Source organism: Cydia pomonella, chromosome 13, assembly GCF_033807575.1.
Source record: "Cydia pomonella isolate Wapato2018A chromosome 13, ilCydPomo1, whole genome shotgun sequence".
In the NCBI taxonomy this organism is placed as follows: domain Eukaryota; kingdom Metazoa; phylum Arthropoda; class Insecta; order Lepidoptera; family Tortricidae; genus Cydia; species Cydia pomonella.
The window spans coordinates 7,254,397-7,276,464 of NC_084715.1; the positions used below are offsets into that span (position 1 = coordinate 7,254,397).

At 36.5% G+C, this 22,068-nt stretch overlaps 2 protein-coding genes across 4 annotated transcripts in view; one reads left to right on the top strand and one right to left on the bottom strand.

Annotated features, from left to right (window-relative positions):
• Nucleotides 1-16,855, top strand: part of LOC133524070 (transforming growth factor beta-1-induced transcript 1 protein) — a 39,404-nt gene extending 22,549 nt beyond the window's left edge. Inside the window, exons 4-6 of the mRNA XM_061859876.1 lie at nucleotides 12,665-12,760; nucleotides 13,130-13,264; nucleotides 15,936-16,855. Coding sequence (XP_061715860.1) covers nucleotides 12,665-12,760; nucleotides 13,130-13,264; nucleotides 15,936-16,010 — 306 coding nt within the window. The 3' untranslated portion in view covers nucleotides 16,011-16,855. The remainder of the gene's footprint in view (nucleotides 1-12,664; nucleotides 12,761-13,129; nucleotides 13,265-15,935) is intronic.
• Nucleotides 1-22,068, bottom strand: part of LOC133524059 (uncharacterized) — a 73,242-nt gene that overhangs the window by 41,425 nt on the left and 9,749 nt on the right. For all 3 annotated transcript variants that reach the window (XM_061859853.1, XM_061859855.1, XM_061859856.1), the window contains exons 11-16: nucleotides 21,656-21,716; nucleotides 21,086-21,167; nucleotides 20,211-20,312; nucleotides 19,409-19,514; nucleotides 18,392-18,509; nucleotides 17,793-18,025 (exon numbers count right to left, since the gene is read on the bottom strand). In XM_061859853.1, coding sequence (XP_061715837.1) covers nucleotides 17,793-18,025; nucleotides 18,392-18,509; nucleotides 19,409-19,514; nucleotides 20,211-20,312; nucleotides 21,086-21,167; nucleotides 21,656-21,716 — 702 coding nt within the window. The remainder of the gene's footprint in view (nucleotides 1-17,792; nucleotides 18,026-18,391; nucleotides 18,510-19,408; nucleotides 19,515-20,210; nucleotides 20,313-21,085; nucleotides 21,168-21,655; nucleotides 21,717-22,068) is intronic.

A 22,068-nucleotide genomic window follows, 5' to 3' on the forward strand; every position in this document is an offset into this window, starting at 1 on the left:
TGCGACAGCTTTAAGTTTCGCCGGTTTTCGGCGATTGGGAGGCCTGCTTTCTGTGGGACCTCACCCCCAGTACAAAGATGGGAACTCATATCACACCACCTAAAAAAGTCTTAGGTTCGCCACTGTTAAGGCGATGTAATTAAAGTTCTCGCAAATATGCAGTTATTCCGTTTATTTATATGTTGAGGAATATAGATTCAATGTGCACTTCTTTAAGCAGCTGAATTTCTTCCTCGGCTAGGCTGGCTCATTTTAAACACCCACTATCCAGATTCACATTTCAGATTAGGTTAAACTGCTTCAACTCATCTTAATGAGCGTCAATTTAACCAAGTAATAGTATCTCCATTCTTTCTTGTAACCAATGAAGATGAAAATTAAACGCTTGCATCGCGAAGTTTTCTCTCAGATTTCCCCGTACAATTTCTTCTGTACCGTCGTTAAATTCATGTAATTCACGGTCAAGGACACTATAATTTAGCCACGCTGACTAGTCTTCGCTGAACGTGACGTCATACGCGCATGATTCAATGTCAACAGGGAGCTCGTAAACCTTAAGCTATTTTACAAATAGCTTTACTTAATAGAGATTTAATGGTGCTTACGTCCTTTTATTAAGCGGGATTATACACCTTAACGACTAGCTGTAATGGGCTGGGATATTGCTTTTACTTTGTATTAGGTGTGGAATTGTTCGATAATTGGTTTTCGAACATTCCCGTTTTTTATTGGTGCTTGTTAAGGCATGGCATTGACAGCAATAGACATCATGGTAAAATTTGAAGATCAGTGGACGGCGCAAAAACAAATTTATAGTTTCAATAATACCAAAATTGAATTCCACATTTATTAATTTTTGTTTGGTGTTGGTATAAAATAGTTAGTTAATACATTGTGTACCTACTTATAGCTAGTACCTAAAACAAATATGTAACAAGTAGGTATATATAACTATCCAGTATTTTGAACAAACTTTGACGCAGTGAACGATTTATCTTAATCCTTTTAAAAAACAACTCTTAAGCCTAACGTATGTACGAGTATGGCGTTAAGCCAAAAAAATTTTTAGATAAAAGCAATCTATACTTCAATGCGTAATATAATTGGATTTTGATGAATAGATAATTAAGTGTTTTAGAGCTAACAAAACGACATGTTTGATTGTGTAAAAAAATTAAGACATAGTAAATATTGACACGAAGTCAATACACACTGCTTGATTATACATGACATGCATTGACATTGCCATGTGTCAGCTGTTTGTATAGACACTATCCTAGGGTCATACCGCGACTTGTCAGGTCATTGGCTATGTATGTGGAACTTTATGGGGGAACTAAAAGTAACGACAGCGCATAGCGTGGAAAAAAATTACAAATTTCTGGGTCCAATTTTCATTCTACCTATTTGACAGTCAACTGATGTGCACATACTAACGTGTCCCATAGCTGATAAAGCAACATCATGGAAATATTACTTGCAGGTAATTGGTTTCATAATACATTTAAAAACAACCCAATTATCCGTAATCCCAATAGATAAAACCTATTAATCTATGATATACTTGTAATCTATGGCCTCGAATTCTATTAGCCAACACGCCTAACTGGCTGATACAAAAGAAAAACAACAATTAATGAATCACGCGCACGCCTTTGATCCACAAACGGTGGCCCTTAGCGGCTGACACATGTAAAACGTGACCTTGGCCTTTTTGATACAATGTCTGTGGCAAAAAAGTATACGCCCTCCTGGTGGTAGGCGGTTGCCGCAGCCTACCGCTTGCAATGTTCAAGAATGTCATATGAAATGTCGACACTCTAAAAATCTCCTTCTAAAAAGCACCACGCAGACGTTTTCTTAAGACTACTGCGAGTCTTAAGAAAACGCCGACAGAGAGTAAGTACATTCTACATCTACAGTTGACGCGTTCACGGAAGGAAATTATTTCTATGAGGATGAATATTGTCATTGATAAATGGGTAAATGAACTTTTTCTGTCACTCGTTGCCATGGTTACGTTCTCCTGGGTTACGCTTAAAACTCAAAAAACTGTTTTTATGATATTTAAATTATCCAAACAGGCCTGTTTGTGGTAGTTATAAGCTTTCTATCAAACTGTGCTTATGTCGCCGCCTGGCGGACGGGACTGAACAACAAAAAGAAAACTGGAGCAAAATTAATTGTCAAGAATGTTGTGGCGAGGCATATGATATTAATTGAAAGAACAAGTAAAATTACAAAAAAATCCTAATAATCATAGAAAATAGTAATTTGATATTAGGCAGGTCTATAAAATAGATCCTATCTAAACTCCGAACCAAAGATCTAGATGTCCCCTACTCAGTATCGTAACGATATTATTAAAATTTTAACAAAAAACCAAAATACTTTACCTGAAAACCGGTATTGAAATTGCAAAGCATTCTGTATGATTCATAAATACTTAATTCAATTCGGGCAGGTGTTTTTGCCCCAGTAATTGCTACAAGACAACGAATCTGCCTGTCATTCGAAACGATGACCTGACCGGCCGCGACCCTGAGGGTTCTATTCAAGACAATTTAAAGACAGCCCACGAAATCGCTTATTTTATGGCTACACATCATACGTCATCGTGGTTTTTTAAATTTTAGGGACATCGCTTCAATGTCCCAAAATTTGCAACAGCAAGAACTTATAATATAATATAACGCTATGTATACCAAACTATAAATAAATAGAATAAGGCTTCTAGGGTATTTCTCATTGGTAATTACAATTCTGGGGATCAAATTACGTAAGAGCGAATCCTTAGACGAATCACAATCAGATTAGATATAGGAGCCAATTATTAGATATACCTACGTTGCTAAATGACTCCGTTGCTACCAGTTTTTTTGGGCCTAAGATTGAACTGAAATTAAACTATAAATAAAAAGAATAAGGCTTCTAGGGTATTTCCCATTGGTAATTACAATTCTGGGGATCAAATTACGTAAGAGCGGATCCTTAGACGAATCACAATCAGATTATTAGATATACCTACGTTGCTAAATGACTCCGTTGCTACCAGTTTTTTTGAGCCTAAGATAACTGAAATTAAACTACATGTACGATTATTAAAATGCCCGAACACACATATAGAGACTAAGCTGCAATGGGGTTACTTCGAAAACAGGGTAATTTTGAAAAACTCAAATATCTGCAAAACCAGAAGCACTGGATACTTTATCAACACATCTTGCTTACTGTTGCTTAAGCAGAAACTAGAAAGTTTAGTAGATAATTGGGTATTTGACACATGTTGAATATTATAAAAAAATTTAGCTAAATAGATAGAAAATGAGTCATCCATTATAAAAAAGTGGAATTTAAGAAGACAAATTGTGATTATAAAAAATACAAGGCTCAAAGGAAAAAAAAATGTTTTTACACTTTCGAGCCTTGGAAATTAAAAAGAAAAAAAAGAAAATGATACCATTCGATTCCTTACATCTCTTAATCTTCCATACATTTAGGACAGACTAATGTAATGTGACGTCACATTACAATATCATTTTGTAAGAGGCGTTTCAATCGTCGAGTGGGAGCGTCAGACTTTAACTCTCATTTCTGACCTTTGTGTTGCTTAACTGCCATTAGTTCTATATAGATATTTGATCCGCAGAAAAATCAAGATTGATTGACTTTACAAAAAACTGTCAAGTAGTCAATTATTATTTTGAAAATTATCCTGTTTTCCAAGTTACGCCAGATAAAGCATGAAGAACTTTGGAGCAGGCTACCTGGAACCAAAGGAATTCAAAATGATGACCCTCATGTGTACATGGAGATGGTCGAAAAAGCTAGTAGTTGACGAATCTTTCCTAATGGGGCAATTGTACAAAAGATCCCTATGGGTCGAAGTGCAAGGGCCTCCGAAAATCAGAAGATTAAGATATCTCTCCACTCCACTTAATTAGTATATTCTATACTAATTAAATGGAGTCGGTAATTTTAATTTAATTTAAAGGATTTTCAACAGTGGTCTTAAATTAGAACAATCTGCGCTAAGGGCCAAGGTTGAACCATCATATGCCCCATAATTAGAAGCATGTGTCACCACGCTAAAGTAAACAAGTACTTGTTAAGTAAGGTCATTATGTAGATAGGTTACTAAGTTGACACTATGTCTATGTGTGGCCAGTTGAGTGTTATTAATTACCCGTGGAGTACAAATAACCATAATTGAATCTTGTTGCTATTATTAATAACATGTTATTTATTGTTATGCGATTACATATTATAAATAATATAAAAATACGAGTAATTAATAACAAAAGATTGTGTAAGGTCGAGCATTTTGAGATTATCGAGAGAGCGCATTTCTACCAAGTTCCTCTAAAAAACTTTATGTATGACATGGTATGACAGATGCATGACAACTACCTACTTTATTTATACAAAGCAAAATAATCCAATAAAGGAGCAACGAGGAAAACATTACTTGTCGATTTATTTGTCGTGTGCTATTTAAATTAAGTTCGTTAGCAGTCGATAGCTCATCATGTCACAATATATCGCTATACTATAGATAAACAGAACAGTTAATGTAATCGTGGACGGACGTGGACGTACATTATGCAATATGCTAAAAGAAAATGGTCAATATTGTTAGCTGTCTAAGGCCATTGAGCCGTGTCACACTCTCTTTTCTTCCTAGCTTTATTTGTCCCGACTTATCGCCACGGTTCATGGGAGCCTGGGGTCCGCTTGGGGAACTACAAGCTATTAAATAAAAATTTTAATATATGGCAACGCCACACCTATCGTGTGTGACGCGTCGATATTTGGATGTAGCCGAGTACAGCAGTTGACGTCTTTGGCGGTCCAAGGTCAAAATATAAAATAAGCTGTTAGTTTCGAGCTGTAATTTAATTTCATAGTAATTTTATTGCCATTTTTTTACTGCTAAATTTTTGGGTCCGGACTAGTCAGCAAACCCGATATACATATTTTCACGTCTGATTGTACAGAGTGTACAGTCACTATCAAATGACAGTTAAAGAGGCCAAATATACCGCAACACATCCTTATTCCTATGGTAACAAAGGTGTGTTGCGAAGGTGCTGACAAATTAGCTACCGAAATTTTTACAGCTAATAGATCTCGGCTCCTGATGTATATTTCAGTATATAAAACATTATAGGTTTTGTGATGTTTTTTGCAAAAAATTGGAAAATAAATTAGCTACGTAAAAACATCCTGTTAATGAGATAATTAAATGTGATCTCAATGAATAATAGATTCTAGAACCTCTTCTACGTAACTCTTAACTAGCCACTTTACGATGATAAATCAAATGGTACGTTTAAGACAAACATTTGGCTACTTGACAGTTTTTTGTAAATAATGTCAATCGATCTTGATTTTTCTGAGGATCAAATGCCTATATAGGGCTCATGGCATTTAACCCTTTGAACGCCAAGAGCCACTAAAGTGGTCTTGTGCTGTCGAGCCTACCACGCCAACGACCACTAAAGGGGTCATGGCAGACGCTGTCAAAGCAATTTTACTGTTGACAGAAAAGGTTTAAATTTGTTTCTCACTAGTTGAGATGTAGGCGTGTATGCCACATTTTGATGCGAGAGAGAAAGCGTTCAAAAGGTTAAGGAACACAAACGTCAGAAATGGGAGTTAAAGTCTGACGCTCACACTCGCCATTTGAAACGCCTCTAACAAAATGATATAATAATGTGACGTCACATTACATTAGTCTGTCCTAAATGTATGGAAGATCAAGAAAATTGCTATTTTGACCCTGAAATATTGCGTTTATGTATATAGTTGTCATACAATAAAATAGAACGAATCGAATGGTACCATTTTCTTTATTCTCTTTGGAAGTTTAAATATTTTTGAGACTTTGGAGCCTTTTTTTTATTTTATTATCTGAATATGTCTTTTTAAATTCCACTTTTTATAATAGATGGCTCATTTTCTATCCGTTTAGCTAAATTTTGTTATAATATTCAACAAGTTACAAGTATCCAATTGTTGACATGACAGAAAGTTTCACTGCCACCGACGCATATATGCGTTCACCGTCATACAAGTTTGTTCCTAGGCCACGCCCCCTGGCAGTGAATGCGTTAAACATCTTGTCAGTTGCACATGATGATTATTTTTAGATCGAATTATATATATATTTTTTTTGGTAAATGTTAACAAAAAAAAATGAAAAGTTCTCTTAATTTATAATTAAAGTTAACCATTTTAACGTAAAGTACCATCTCTTAAAATATCGGTAACTAATTCGTTAGCATCTTATATTTAGCCACTATAGCCAAATATCTCATTTGAGTCCTTATAAAGCGATATCTATTTGTCATCGATTGCCACCCACAGACAGACCAATTGACGAAACTATATCTAGCGCGCCATTGTATTCGAACCTGTAGAATTAAGATATTACTTCCGATTACGTTTAAGAACGTATTTGGGTGAATCAACTTTTTTTGTTTTGTTATCCTGTCCCGTTGTCCAAGGGACAACAGTGGCACAGTTTGTTTGAAGAGACGTTGTATGCCGTTCTATTAACATGCTTAGTAGGGGGCCCATTATGGACATTGGTTATAACGACCACAAAAACGCAAGTTTAATACATTTAAGTACCATAAAATCAGTATTTAAATGAACTTTTGTCCCCTGGACAACTAATCGTAACCATGGCAACGAGTGACGCTAAAAAGTTGATTCTCCCATTTATTACAATTCCCGGCTGGATTGGAGAAACTGGACATGATGGGGAATGTGGAAGGAAAAATATTTAAGGAAACTTAAAAATTCAGGAAGTTTTACCAAGTAGTTTAATTGACAATATTTCATTTTTATAAATCCTGAAATTTTACACATGATTTGGAAGAATTTTGCTTCCTGAACATTGCAATATATTAATATAAATTTAATATCGCTTATTACAAAAAATACAAAAGAATAAAAAAAAATCTGAATTTACCGATTTTACGACACAATACCTAGATGTAATGGCATTGCTATTCATCACGAGAAAACATTAGCTGTCATAAAATTGAATTTGACAACGACGTATTTATTGGAATTCAAAACAAAAATAAATTTATTTACATAATTAACTTACTATCTAATCTAATCGTTTTTAAAATGGACAAAGCCGTATTGATCGCCGAGGTATATACTCCTCCTAAGTATATCAAATATTGTATTTATTCGTCCCTTAAGTACTAACGTCCCTTAGCAACGCGGATATCAACGACGAATTTCAGAGATTTTTGAACAAAACGATTACTAAGAGAGGATTACGTTAGGAACTGTATAAAATCGGTCAAGACAAATGCAATTTGATTTGTTCAAATAAATATTAAAAAAATACAAGAATAGAGGTGGCTAGAGAATAATACTAGGAACGAGTTATTTAAGAGGCTGGCAATACCTAAAGCCCGCACACTGTCTATTTGTATCGGAGGAAATGAGATAGCACTGTCGCTGTTACTGGGCCTGGGCTAAGGAATAATAAGAAAACTATTGAAATAAAAAACATGTGGATTATTTGTTAGCGGTTTAGGTATTATGTAATTTTTTTTGTTTGTGTTAACGAATAAAAATAATTCTATTCTATTCTATATAATTGTTTTATAAAATGTGATTGCAGACCCATAAGTAAAAAAATAAATAAAGACAGCACCGTTTAATGGTGATTTCAAGACCCTTTTTGCAATTTTTTCGATCGAGCCTATTTCTACTACTAAAACAAAAACTGCTTAAGTTATATAAATTTCAAGGACATTGGGTGTTGACAGCCCCTTAACAAATATAAATAAGTTTGTGAATAGCTAAGCGTGCGTGTCACATTATGACAAACAAAACTTAAAGAGGTGTCCGTATAAAGTTGTCATTTATAGTACTTTATTACTGTAGGTAGTTTAATGATGATGACTAATATTATGGTGTGGCAAATTTATCGAAATGTTCAACTGGCTTAGACTGGCCTTCAAATTGCTTATGGTGTTATCTGGCCAATAATATAACTAAATCTACATTTCAAACTATAGATCTTGCGCAACCAGGTAATTGTAATACTTCATACCCATTTACGGAAATGAAAATATTTAATATAAAAATAATACATGTAAGTATTCGTGTTGTTTGCTTTTTACCTTTAGTGTGCCGAAATGCATTTGTTTATGTCAAGGTCCATACGGAGCACTGTGGAGTGCATTGAATTGAATGTATGTACATATTTATCAGTAAAATAAAAAATGCATAATATAATTTGTCCAATATAATGGTCATATCAATAATGAAATGTCAATGTTAATGGCAATATTGGCAATTCTCAAAAGTTCGGCTCGTTTTTAATCGACGTGTCAAATAATGTGCGACAGGACCTTAAAAGCATAGTTTAAGGCCTTATGAGTCACACCGGGCCTTATAAGGGCAGAGAAATGTATTACTCACAAGTGGCTTCCGTAGCCGAATATTCGTATAAATTATGATTCAAATGTATAATAGATTCCGACCACGCTAAGTTTGCATTGAGTTGGGAGCACCATACTTGATGACTTGGCATAAAAACATTGCATGGTTCGAACTCTAGAGGTGTCAATCCGTAGGAACGAAAAATATAACGTTTATAAAGTCAGGAAAGCCATCTGCTAACAAAATTACAATTTACAAAATAAACAAATACCATCTCGCCTAACCCACCGCCTTTACAATGTGCGCTATCAAATCTCACCTGCGGTGAATCTTTATATCTCTAGTCGACATGACACCTAGCAACGCTGTAGGTATTTGCAAGCGTGCATCGGGGACGTATCTATCCTTGATTGCCTCTATCGTGGTACCTACAAGAATTTCTTAAAAAAATAAACAGAAGCTATTAGCTTGTCAGTTAAAGTTTCACAGATGCTTAAGGATCCCTAAATAGATAGGTGTTAAGTAGTGCAGTCCGCGACCGCGGTGCGGCCTTGCAATGCGGTCGTAGCTTCTTTGGGCTTGGGTCGCCGCGTGCGCACCATTCGTGTTTTTTTTACACACTTATACTCGTATCGTGTTCTGCCGCGCTGAGCCGAGTGACGACAAAAGTATATTTTTATCTTAGAATTATGTTCAAAGCTTTTATCAAGTAACTACAACGCGTCTGATGTGAAATATTGGTCTTATTATTTTTATTTGTATATTTGTTCCAACTATATTACACAATAAAAGAATGTCGAATGACAGACAGAGACTTATCTTATATAGTAATTAAAAATATAGATTTGTTTAGTTAAATGTGCAATTTGAATCGGTCATTTTCATTAATAAATTTGTGTCTCGACATTTCAATTCTCTTGTAAATCGTACTAGATAAAGGTACACAGTGTAATTTTAAGTTACAAATACATCTAAAGATTCCCCATCAACTAATCAGTGTTGACCATCTGTCAATTCCATTTAACCGCATTTTCCCACAACGCCCTAACCACATTCAAATATCAATGGCGCAAACGTCGTTATTCACAACTATGTTAAACTCATTTGGCCACATACCGAAAACGCGCCTTAGCTGTAACGTAATTACCTCCCGTGTCCGATATGGTTCTGGTATCGTAATCACACGATTATTGTATCAATAACATATAATCGTTAACCTTAGCGTATTGAAATTCCTAACTACTAGATATTTACACTAACGCTGTCTGACATAAATATTTGGGAGTTAAGTTTATGAGTAATCGGAAATGAAAATTCTTGGTCGCCAAGTATTTTTATGTGTTCTTGGTACGAAACTAGTATCTGGTAATAAAATTATTTCCAAAATAAGTGATATAACTGTTTTATTAAAATTGGCATGACGTTTTTAAAGCTCTATTATCACACCTGCAGCGGTATCATAGTCGCATTTTTAACACCTGTCATGTCATGCGTCACTTTGGCACTTACATACTTGTTAGCACGTGACAGGCATGGTGACAAATGGTAAAGAGCCGACCATCTTAGCCCTACTGCTCTCCGAAAACCATTTGGCATTGGCATTTATCTTACAATAAATAAAGACGGGTCAAATTCAGCAAACATAGCAAAAACTAAAAAAAAATCTCTTGCTTAAGGCTAGATTAAGACTTTTAATTTTTGCTTCCGTAAAAACAGCAATTTTAGGCAATAAATTAGTTATATTAATCACTTTTTTTTAAAGCCCCGTCCCTACTCACGTAAGCAATGCAAGTTAATTAAACTCAAACATAAATATTATAACAGCGACAAGTTCAAGACCTGCCTTGATATTTCTATCAAGCTGGTATTCCCTTTTACACGACAGCACTGCTGACAGTAACAAAAACAATGGACCGAACTCGTAAACATTCTTAGTCACAACATAATGATTGCACAGCCTACAGTCGAAACATCTGATGACATCATCTATTGAGGAAACAAAAGGCATCCCGTGTAGGGCTTTTATATCGGACAATTCTCAATAGAGGTATAGAAATATGACATTGGCTCTCAATACTGGAATTCCGGAATGAATACCGGTATTGAAGATTAACGTTTAAAAAACTCTTTTCAAAATAAAACCAGTTAAGAGGATAGTGGACGACCGCTTCTCTTTACAAATTAGTCCCCTATTTTCGCCCCTAGATATCGGCATTATGGAAAATAGTTTTACACAATTTCTAGGGCCGAATGTCTGGCCTAGAGGCTAGTAACCCTGTCTGTGAAGCCGATGGTCCCGGGTTCAAATCCTGGTAAGGGCATTTAATTGTGTGATGAGCACGGATATTTATTCCTAAGTCATGGGTGTTTTCTATGTATTTAAGTATTTATATATTATACTAATATATATCGTTGTCTAAGCACCCACAACACAAGCCTTATTGAGCTTACCGTGGGACTTAGTCAAATTGTGTAATAATATCCTACAATATTTATTTATAGTGTATTAATCATAGTCGAAGGGTTAGACTATTTATGATTTTCGGTTATTATAAAACTTAGGAGCAAAAAACGAATTTAATGCAAAATACTCGTATTGAGGAATTAATTGCCAGCAAGCTGGTAATCGTCTTAATAACGTCATCTGGTTCAAAAAGCGTGTAATCTAAGTTTGCTTAAATCGTTATATCCTATTCGTTTTATTAGTTAAATATTTATTGAAATTAAAATTAATATATTTTTTCTTTTTTTTATTGTCTTGAAATATCTCGTATGGATCAAACGATATGCAAGCGCGGCCCATATTTTTGTTACGAGACCTCTGACTGATTTATAGTGTCGATCAAAAGCAATTGATTTGTTACTATGTAGTAATGGCAATAAAACCACAGCCTCTGAGAGAAAGATTTCCTCACTCTAAAGCGAAAATAAATTTCAATCCCATTAGGATAGAATTAAGAAGGGGCTGCTAATGCAAAATTGTAGTATTTATATTGAATTTTTACACATTTTAACTAAGGGCAAATGCCATGAAAAAATAAACATACGGAAACTAGACCATATTTGCAAGGGAAGACTCCGCAGACTCCAACCAAAACCTTTTAAGTTTGATGTTGGCACGATAGAAAAAAAAACATGTGAACATTTTTGTTTAATTTCATTTTTCATTAAACACTATAATTTAAGTATAAAATAATTAGTGATATAGCCGAGCTATCTGACGTATAATTTTGAAACATAAGCATAGGTGAAAACCCGCGCCGCCGTGACCTTCTTCCGACGCAAGTTTCAATCCAATCTTTTGATCAAGCCATATCTTTTGTTTCCGTCTAATTTCCTGGCTTTACGCCCCTTCTTAAATAAAATCCTTTCTGAACAAAAACTTACCATATTTGAAGGAATTACCTGTTTCAAATTTCAAGGTATTTTATAAATTCAAGCTTTATAGTATTTAAGTAACAGAATGACTAATTAATGCCGATGATCTAGCATAGCACATACATATAGCCTACTCACTTATATAAACAGTGAGACTTAAACATCTTGATCTTGACAGTTTTTTTGTAGTACACATCGTCCTAATGCAAATGATGCCTTAGAAAAAGGGCATAATATGCGAGGAAGACGAGAGGCTTGGTAAGGGCAAACTGAGCCCTTGACTAAACCCGCTTACATTGCAGCCTTAAACCTACTGACTAATATGACATTAAACTAATTTATGTTGTAAAATGTGTAATAAGCATATTTGATATAAAAAAGAGAATAATGTCACCAATAATCTCTAGAGCCTAGTACGATTAGGTCCTGTCAATTACTGTCGGTACTGTCAGCTAACTAGAATATGCCCAGATCTCAAAATTGTATACCTACTAATAAAAGACTATTCCTGATTTAGCGAAGTGGAATCGGTACAATACCCAGTGAGAGAGAGGCACACCCCAGAGTTCTCACAAATCGGGTATTATAAAATGTGCTTTGCTCCAATAATTTACACAGAATTCGAAATTTTATTTAAATTGAAAATTACTATATTGTGTTAGCTATGTTGATATATATGCCGATAGACCATTATACTATGAAGTAACACTTAAACGAGGTCAATATATAGTTTTCATATATCAAAACTGTTGAAGCATAATTACCCAGTGGGGAGCGAACTCGCGAAAATATAGCGACGATTCCTTACTGTAAAGTCAGGAAAGGAACAATATATGTTTTTATAAACTATTATTTTTTTCTATTTTAGCGTGTGATCCAAGCCCTGGGTGTATCGTGGCACGCCAACCATTTCGTGTGCGGCGGGTGCAGGAAAGAGCTCGGTGGTGGCGGTTTCATGGAGCAGGTAATGTTTTTACTCATTTTAAGTGTTATTTGAGTGTCTGGATTATAATAATTAATAAAGTTTAGCTAAAATGTTAAAACCGGAGCCCCTATATATTCTTTAAATATTTCGTAGTACTAATAAATATATTTTACTGGAAGGAATCCCTTTAGTGACACGAATATAACATTTCGCAATAATAAACGATTTTACCACAGAAATTACAAAAGAGATTGTCAAAGATTCATAATATTCATAATGTATACAATAAAACACACGGAAATCGCGAGCCAATAGATAGACGAATTTTTTCGAGCTTAGCTTCCTTACCTGTTGGTATCTAGTCTAATATCACTAGCATTTTAAACAATAACTCTTTCTCAATTCCAGGCTGGCCGTCCGTACTGCTCTGATTGCTACGCTAACAAGTTCGCGGCGCGTTGTGCAGGCTGCTCCAAGCCCATCACTGACAAGGCGATCATCGCTCTGGACGCCAAGTGGCACCGCGAGTGCTTCACTTGCAACGTAAGTTACTGATCCTGCTCAGGTCATGTTGACAAGTTGGCGGCGGTGTGCGGGCTGCGACAAGCCCATCACTAACAAGGCGATCATCGCTCTGGACGCCAAGTGGCACCGCGAGTGCTTCACTTGCAACGTAAGTTACTCATCCTGCTCAGATCATGATGACAAGTTGGCGGCGCTGTGAGGGTTGCGCCAAGCCCATCACTAACAAAGCGATCATCGCTCTTTTTTTTATTTATACTACGTCGGTGGCAAACAAGCATACGGCCTGCCTGATGGTAAGCAGTCTCCGTAGCCTATGTACACCTGCAACTCCAGAGGAGTTACATGCGCGTTGCCGACCCTAACCCCACCCCCCTCGTTGAGCTCTGCCAACCTTACTCACCGGCAGGAACACAACACTATGAGTAGGGTCAAGTGTTATTTAGCTGCGGTTTTCTGTAAGGTGGAGGTACGCTGGACGCCAAGTGGCACCGCGAGTGCTTCACTTGCAACGTAAGTTACTCAGTCTGGTCTAATTGATATGGTGACAAGTTTGCGGCGTTTAGCGGGCTGTTCCAAACCGATCACGAACAAGGCGATCATCGCTATGGGCGCCAAGCCAAGTGGCACCGCGGGTGATCCACTTGCAACGTAAGTCATTACTTATTCTTCATGTTTCCTTAAACCATTGTCGATATAGTTAGCTGCTTTTCGTTAACCTTATTGCAACGATATGTAAGTAGATTACATAAATTGTTCAGTTTAGACAGGAGGTAGTACCTACTGTGTTTTATTTCAAAAGCGTATGAAGATAATGTCATGTGTAGTTAATATTCTACCACATCTCAGATGTTATGTGTAGATAATTTTCTACTACATCTGTTTTCGACTGTACTAGTTAGGGCGGCGAATAGGGGAATTTTCGGTAATATCGTGGCAGTTTAAGATATGAGAGATACCTTAGACCTAATAGAACAACCTTGTAAAGTATTTAGCTCTATATGTAGTGACGCGCGCCTAGGATAGACGATCAGATTAGTAAAAAAAAATCGAGTCTGAAATACTCGAGCGCGTCAGATTAAGATATTGGGGGTTGATTTTAGTGTTTTAAGACTAAATTTAACTAATCTGACGATAAGTCCTTGACGCCGCCGAGTTATAGGGTCGCGAACTTGTAAAAAAAACGTCAATCCGGCATTCTCGAGCGCGATTTTTTTTATTTATTTTTTTGAAGAATATAATCTAAAACTTACTAAAAATACAAAATCTGCCGGTTTCCGCATGACCGGAAGTGTGGAGGAGCCATTTCGTCTTCCGAAAAACGCGTTGCGGCATATAAGTCGCGAACGATACATTTTACAAAAAAAAGTTTAAATAAACAAAAAAGGTAATTTTATTTTACACAAAAAAGGTCTCTTTACATTTTTGTCCAAAGTTAAAACTTTTTGACTTGAAGCATCATAAAAATTCAAACTCCCGGTTTTTTGAGTATATCTCGAAAACTGAGGGTGTTAAAAAAAATTGATATGAAATAACGATGATTAAATTATGTGACTTTTATTATATCTCAATTTTTTTTTCTTCTAAAGCTTCTCGACAATTTTCGTGGACTCGGAAAAAGTTACGCGTATCTGTATACAAAAGTATTATTAACATGTACAGTTTCATGTATGTATATTATTCAATAGCCTGTTGATCCTCAAATTGTTTTTTGGACGTACCGTAAGCAAAACGAAGTGAAGAATTGAAGCAAAAAAGAGGAATTTGCCATAAACATGTAATACAGACTGAGCGCTTCGCGGAAATATATTTTTATATCATTTCATTTTTTTATACAATAAATAATACAATTCGTACTACATTTCATCTACATTTACGTTGGTTGCATCTATCGCTTTATTGTCATTCTTAAAATCCCCGTTTTATCAAGGAGAAAGAAAGGAAAAAAAAGAAACCAAAAAACCTTTTTCGGTCAGATTAAGAGAACCCACCAACATTTTTGTCAGATTAAGAAAATATGCTTTCAGGATACCGAGATAAACCTCCCCTATGAAAATCTGACGCGCTCGAGTATTTCAAAAAAACTTTTTTTTTGCATTTTCAAAAATTCATCGTAACTTATCGTCACGCCGAAATCGTCAGTTTTTTTAAAGGGAGCTTCCTTGGGGCCTACTTAACACCCCTTCCGAAAATCTGACGCGCTCGAGTAATTTTTTTTTTTTTTTTGCAGTTTTGACTACTTTATATTCCTACCCCCACCACGCAAACCGGCAGATTAGTATACCGTTGTTATCAGAGGCACTTGGGGCATACGTAGTATGAATATCTGACGCGCTCGAGAATGCCCAAGTAACTGTTTTTTTTTACATTTTTGAAAAACCGTACACGCCAAACCCACCGCTAAAATGGTTTTTACCATTCGAGCTTTTCTTTTCGAAATTATTTTATCTTTCGATTTTGATAGGTCTCGACGGCGCCGTTGAATTACGCCATTTAGCTACCTCGCCTCCCTAACTATACAGTCAGGCACCTGCAATCATATCGCACAACACCTGACACTATCTGATTCGTAGAATCGTGTGAGTGTGCCGTAATATGTGTTTCAGCGCGCTTCATCGTACAAAGCATTGTATATTATTCACCCACCCTGCTTTTTGTATATGCTCTTAATTATTATTTTTCTATTTGCCAGAAATGCAGGAACCCCGTGACCGACTCCACATTCTCCGTAATGGACAACAAGCCCCTCTGCGGCAAATGCGCCTAAACGTCATCCCGAACACAAGCAAAAGTTCACCTAACTGTACTAATGTTAAGGCCTAATTTATACAGCCCACCAAATACATACAAATTCAGAATGCTATTTAGAGGCCATAATTGTATCACAATTTTGCTGTAATTCAAGCACCTACTTGAAGCCTTAGTAATACAGTTGAAAATACAAAAAAAAAAACAGGCATATAATTTTAAATTAGAAATAATGAAGCATAAGCTTGTTTAAATGTCAGTGTTAAGATATAGTGCCTATTCTAAGTGGCAATATTTCTAAAATAAGAGCAATGCGAGTGTTTTACAAAGACACGCGCTGAGTATAGGAAAATCACATTGCACTTTTTAGACGGCATGATGTCTCTTTCACATTTAGTGAAATGTTACCCTTGTATTGGTTAGTGGTACCAATTAAAATCAAACAAGGCTTGAGTCATCAAGTCTTATTTTGATAAAATAAATTTCCAATGAGATTCGTTTAAAGCAAACTTTACTTATTAATTATTTAACTTTAAATTATTGTAATAAGAGGAAGCACAAATATTTAATACTATTATTAAAATAAATAAAGACAATTTGTAGTAAGATATTGTAGTGTAGTTTTGACAAGCTGGTATCCGTTTTACATTTATAACAAAAATAGACCAAAGTGTGCAAAACGTAAAATTAAATTTTGTATAGCTTGTTAAAGTTATGCTCCCACATTGAACGTATAAGTGATTCAATAATAGTCAACCTAAAAGGGCTACCTGTAAGGTATTTATTTATTTCGTATGTATTTTTATATCCAGAGAGCTATATTCAATAAGCTATTCTTCATTTTCAATAAACTATTTTTGTTTATTAATTTGTTTTACTAACAAACGACACTAGTATGTAAAAGTATAGAGAGTTAAAAAGCAGCATGGAATTTATAGAAATTATCTTAAGGCCCACCTTCAACACACTAAAGTGTAAAATAGTAGTTACACTTTATGTAAACTCTGCTATGTGATCTGTCAAAATTTGAGAAAGTGTTTCAAGTATGGAAGGTAGAGGTAAAGAATGCAATCTCCATAGGCAGAAGTGAAGAAAAAGTGTCCAGCTGTCAGATATTAATAATAGTTCCAAATCTCTCCAGATTAGCGCTAGAGTAGCTAAGAACCTAGGCGTTATTGACGAAGTGAAGTGCGCTGTCTATGATTTTTTTTTTCAAGTATTCTAGGTATTATAGCGCCACCTATTTAAGGTTTTTTTGATGAAACTTTTTGGTGTTCCTTCCATAGTTTCAAGGCTCATTTCGGTTTTCAAAAATCGAGCACATATCGGTGTTTACAAGCGCAGCGACGAAATTTAACTTACCTTTATTTATTCCATTTCGTCTGATTTCTGATTCTTCGGTTGGATTCACTAAATGTCTTTACCACGATTGTCTCTTTTGCACATTTAACCTTATTTTTGATGGTAACGTGTCTTAAGTACTAGCCGTGCAGTCACATACCTTTAATTCTTTCTTTTCATCCGATTCCCCGTCAGTGCTTGGAGTCGCTTCACTCGATGTCTTAGCCACGGGACTACCTTTCATAGCACATTGCACATTGATAACCGACGGTAAACTTATACCCGAAACGTGGACAACGTTTGGACATTTTATCAAAAAGGTCTTAAGTTATGCGGCGCGTCATCGTGATCCTTATCGGAATGCACGAAGGTTGATATTGGGCTATAGCCGCGCGTATTAGCTGACGTGTTTGGCAGTCAAACTGTTAAAGTAATCGTTTGAAGAGGACACAAAACTTACCTTTAGGTCTTTTCTTTCATCGGATTTCCCATCAGTCCTTGGAGACGTTTCACTAGATGTCTTCACCACGACGTCTTTCTTCGCACATTGCACTTTGATGACCGACGGTAGAGTATCATCTGATACGTGGACAGCGTCTAGAGCTATCTTTAGATCTTTCTCTAAGATGTCCTTCTTTAGTTTAGGGCTTAATTTTGGCGATCTGGGAGAGGATTCTTTGCTCTTGCGGATGCCTGGGAATATAAATGTTCCTGTTGTTATTTATGTAGATATGTACTGGATAGACATATTGAAAGGAAAACGACGTAATTATGCACTAATACGATAGTAAACAACTCGGGGACGAAGAATGAGTAACCTATTTATACTATTTGCTCTTCAGCTCTTTCTCAAGCAGGGAAGGGGGGAAACCTTCACTTGACAAGTTGTTTCCTACTATATTTTTCTTACCTGCATATTTAAACTACATGCATGTCAAGTTTCATGCTTAAATTTCCCGTAACGATGAGCTAAGAACCCAAACAATGCACTTTTCTCGATTTTAAACCATCCTATGTCTCAAACATTACCTCAGAGGTACAGTAAAAGTATAGAATGACCTCGTGGTGTCCTCGAGACGCGCGATGACCGGGGGCGGCGCGGGGAGTGCGGCGCGGGGCCGGGCGGCGGCGCGGCGCTGCGCACCGAGTTGGCGGCCGACGCGTGGGGAGTCGCCACCTGACGAAACATGCTACATTTGTCATTTATGCTTTATAGGGCATTTATGCTTTATAGGGCATTTATGCTTTATAGGGCATTTATGCTTTATAGGGCATTTATGCTTTAAAGGGTATTTATGCTTTATAGGGCATTTATGCTTTAAAGGGTATTTATGCTTTATAGGGCATTTATGCTTTAAAGGGCATTTATGCTTTATAGGGCATTTATGCTTTAAAGGGCATTTATGCTTTATAGGGCATTTATACCCGCGAATTTGATCACGGATGAAAATTGTCCTTGGGGGAAGGCTCTAGTGTTCAAACTATCTTCGTACCAAATTTCATATATGCCGCTATACGTTCAGCGGTTAAAGCTTTCAAGAGTGCGCCAAAAGCTCGGTTCTCCATGCAAACGTAGTTAGGCTCTCATTTTAAAACGACTAGCTAGATTGCTCTGAAACTTTATGCTTACTACAGGCTAAGGTATATCTATGTTTGTAATCAGTTTATGTACCTTCAGATACCATAGTTTAAAAAATACAGCGAATTTGAGTTTTTCATACGAACCTTATTTTTGGTCTATTTCGTTTTATAATAATTAATATGTATAGTATTCATTGCCGATCGAGTCTGATTATCTGATTATATTTACACTCAAAAATGAGCAGAACATACCTGAAAAGCAATTTTACCCTAAAAGCCATAATATATGTGCCGTACCCTAAAAGTTAAGGCGCGTGAAGTACGGCTAAGTCCACACCGCGGGATGATATTTTAAAACTAGTCATCAACTGAATACGTTACACGTTGCACTCGTACTTGTGAGATCTTGGTCACTTATTTCGCACGCCAATGGCATCCACGGTTTATGAGTTATATGAAACGTAAGTTGTCTAGTTAGAATGTAAGGCGACATACGATGTCGACGGTCTCGACGAGCGTGGTGATGTTGTCGTGCTCCTGCAGGGCGCGCGCGTCGCGGCGCTGCCCGCCGCCCGGCGCGCGCATCAGCGGCCGCCGGGACCTGCATGGACACGTCAATGCGAATGAGATCCGCAACCATAACTTCCACCGCTGTGTTGCTTAAACTTTTGACAAATTTATATATTGTCAGATGACAACCAAAATTACCGTAAGTTCAGAGGCATACTGAACCATACTAGTAAGAAAACAAGCTCAATTCCTTTTTTAATTTAAGCGATTTTTGGTTGTTACCTGACGATATATCGTCATGGTCAGCCATGGCTATAGCCAAGAACCACCAATAATTGTCATGTAGATACCTGTAGCGAATAACGTCAAAAATGGGTTGATCTAACTATAAACTCGCGGATTATCTCAGTAAAATACTGTTTTGCGGACCAGTAATGGACCGCAAAACAGTATTTTACTGAGATAATGTAAGTTGGTAAGTAAACTGCACAAAGTTTCCGAAAAGGCATGTTCTCGGAAATTTCATGGAAAAAAAGTACAAAGAGAAATTACCAATATCTTTCCATTTATAGTTCCCCATTTTGCAAACATTCCTTCAACACATATGTAAGTAATTATGGTTTCCAAAAGAGTATGCGATGTCTTAGAATCTCCGAAGAGAATCTTAGTAGATATTGCGACATTTACCCTACGATACTGTGTAACTACTATCTGTTTTTCTAACCAAAGACAGAGTTCATTGGTACAACTATGTATATCGTCTTTAAATCTACAGATAAAGAGGTACCGTGTTTTCTTGTTGGCTGCTGCGTTTGCGTTTTCCAATGGACTAGCGTTCTTTGCGTTGGCGGTCGGCGATACTCCCATGCGAGCTTTAGACGTGCCGCCGCTATAGAACAAAGTTCACTTATAAACTATATACACATAAACAATTTTGGACAAGAAAATTATTTACAATATAAGGACATTCAAAATTTTATTCGAGATATAGATAGATCGGTGATATTTAGACATAAAAAAAATTAAAAAATCGTATAATTGCAAGAAAGTCTTGTGCTTTCTTCATTATCCTAAATTTATGTTCCTATATCCTTCTGAGGCTCAGGATCGATCTATAGGACGATCGTGTCATTCACGACGATGCGTGCCTTGACTCATATTAAAGGTTAGATATGACAAATCTGCGCGTCAACGTGGATGATACGAACTATACCTTTACGCCCTATAGTACTTATTAAGTTTGACGAAATTTAAATAATTTACGAATGGACCTGTTGCATATCTTTTGTTAGAAAAAAAATTCAGACAAAGAAAATTCAAGTCTTTTTTTTATTATTATTAAAAACTGATCGGCGATTGGTTTCAGTAGTAGCCTATTCACTCTTGCTTTAAAGAGACCGAGGTCATATTTATCAGGGAATACAGATGGCGGGAGCGCATTCCATTCTTTAGCCGTCCGTAACAAAAAAGGGGAGGCAAACCGTTTAGTGCGAACAAATGGAATGTTTACCACGAACGGGTGCATTCGCTCCCCACGCCTGGATGTCCGATGATGGAAAGGGGAAGGTGGGAGATTATAGGTTCAAATTTCACTGGCAAATTTTAGTTTTTTTTCTTGTATAGGCTATGTTTATTGTGTGTTATTGAAGAGTACAAATTTACCTTGATCGGCCGATGGAAGCCTTGGAACAACGCGGGAACCTATCCAGAGAGTACATCGAGAGTTTGGCGTCAGCGCCCGTTTCTGTCAAATACATATTTTGTTATAGCGAACGTGCGTAAAATGTAGCGGGCAGCCATAGATTTAGAATTACGCTTATGTCAAGTGGGGTAACTGGGGATAGGAGGGACTACATTAGACTAAGGAAATATTCTCCAGTTATACAATGAATGACAGAAGTGTACTTGTTACAATCTTTGATTCAGTATGTACCAGTCTTAACGTGAAATTTTCAAGTATCTAGTTTAGAACATGGTAAAAAAAAGGTCTAAAGTTACTCCTCTGACAGTTACCTCACTTGGCGGTAATTGAAGAGTCCGATCATGTATTTCATATACATCATCCCTTGAATATCACAGCTTAAGCTGATGTAGGCTCTTGACTATCTGGTATGACAAAACATGTGATAAGCCATCGTATTGCGCCATCTAGCTCGGGTATGAAACATTGGACACACTTCAATCAATAATTATTTGAAAATGTAAAGTAAACAGGTCATTCTTAATGCTTACTTGCTTTGTTGTGTTTATTGAACTTCGAAGTCTTATGAGACTTTCCTGAACGAGACACCGACTGAAATCAAGTAGATAGATGAACCGATTGAGAGCTACAGCTACCACACACGTCTATATATTAATAATTATCATAGGTGAATAAAACAAGGACAACGTCTATACATAATTTGCCAGATTGAGTCACTAACACAGCAGGTCTCAGTTCTGACCATATTGTTTGATGCTCAGAGGGCCTACCGCGTAGACCGAAATTCGCAAATTGCGGACATCTTTTTCTGTCACTCTAATTACGCTTTGATTGGTGTAAAAGAGAAAGATGCCCGAAATTTGCGAACTTCGCAGTAGGCCCTCAGACTTCTGCTTTCGGGTACGGGTTCCGATTTTCCGAAGCGCCATCTATCGAATAGAAA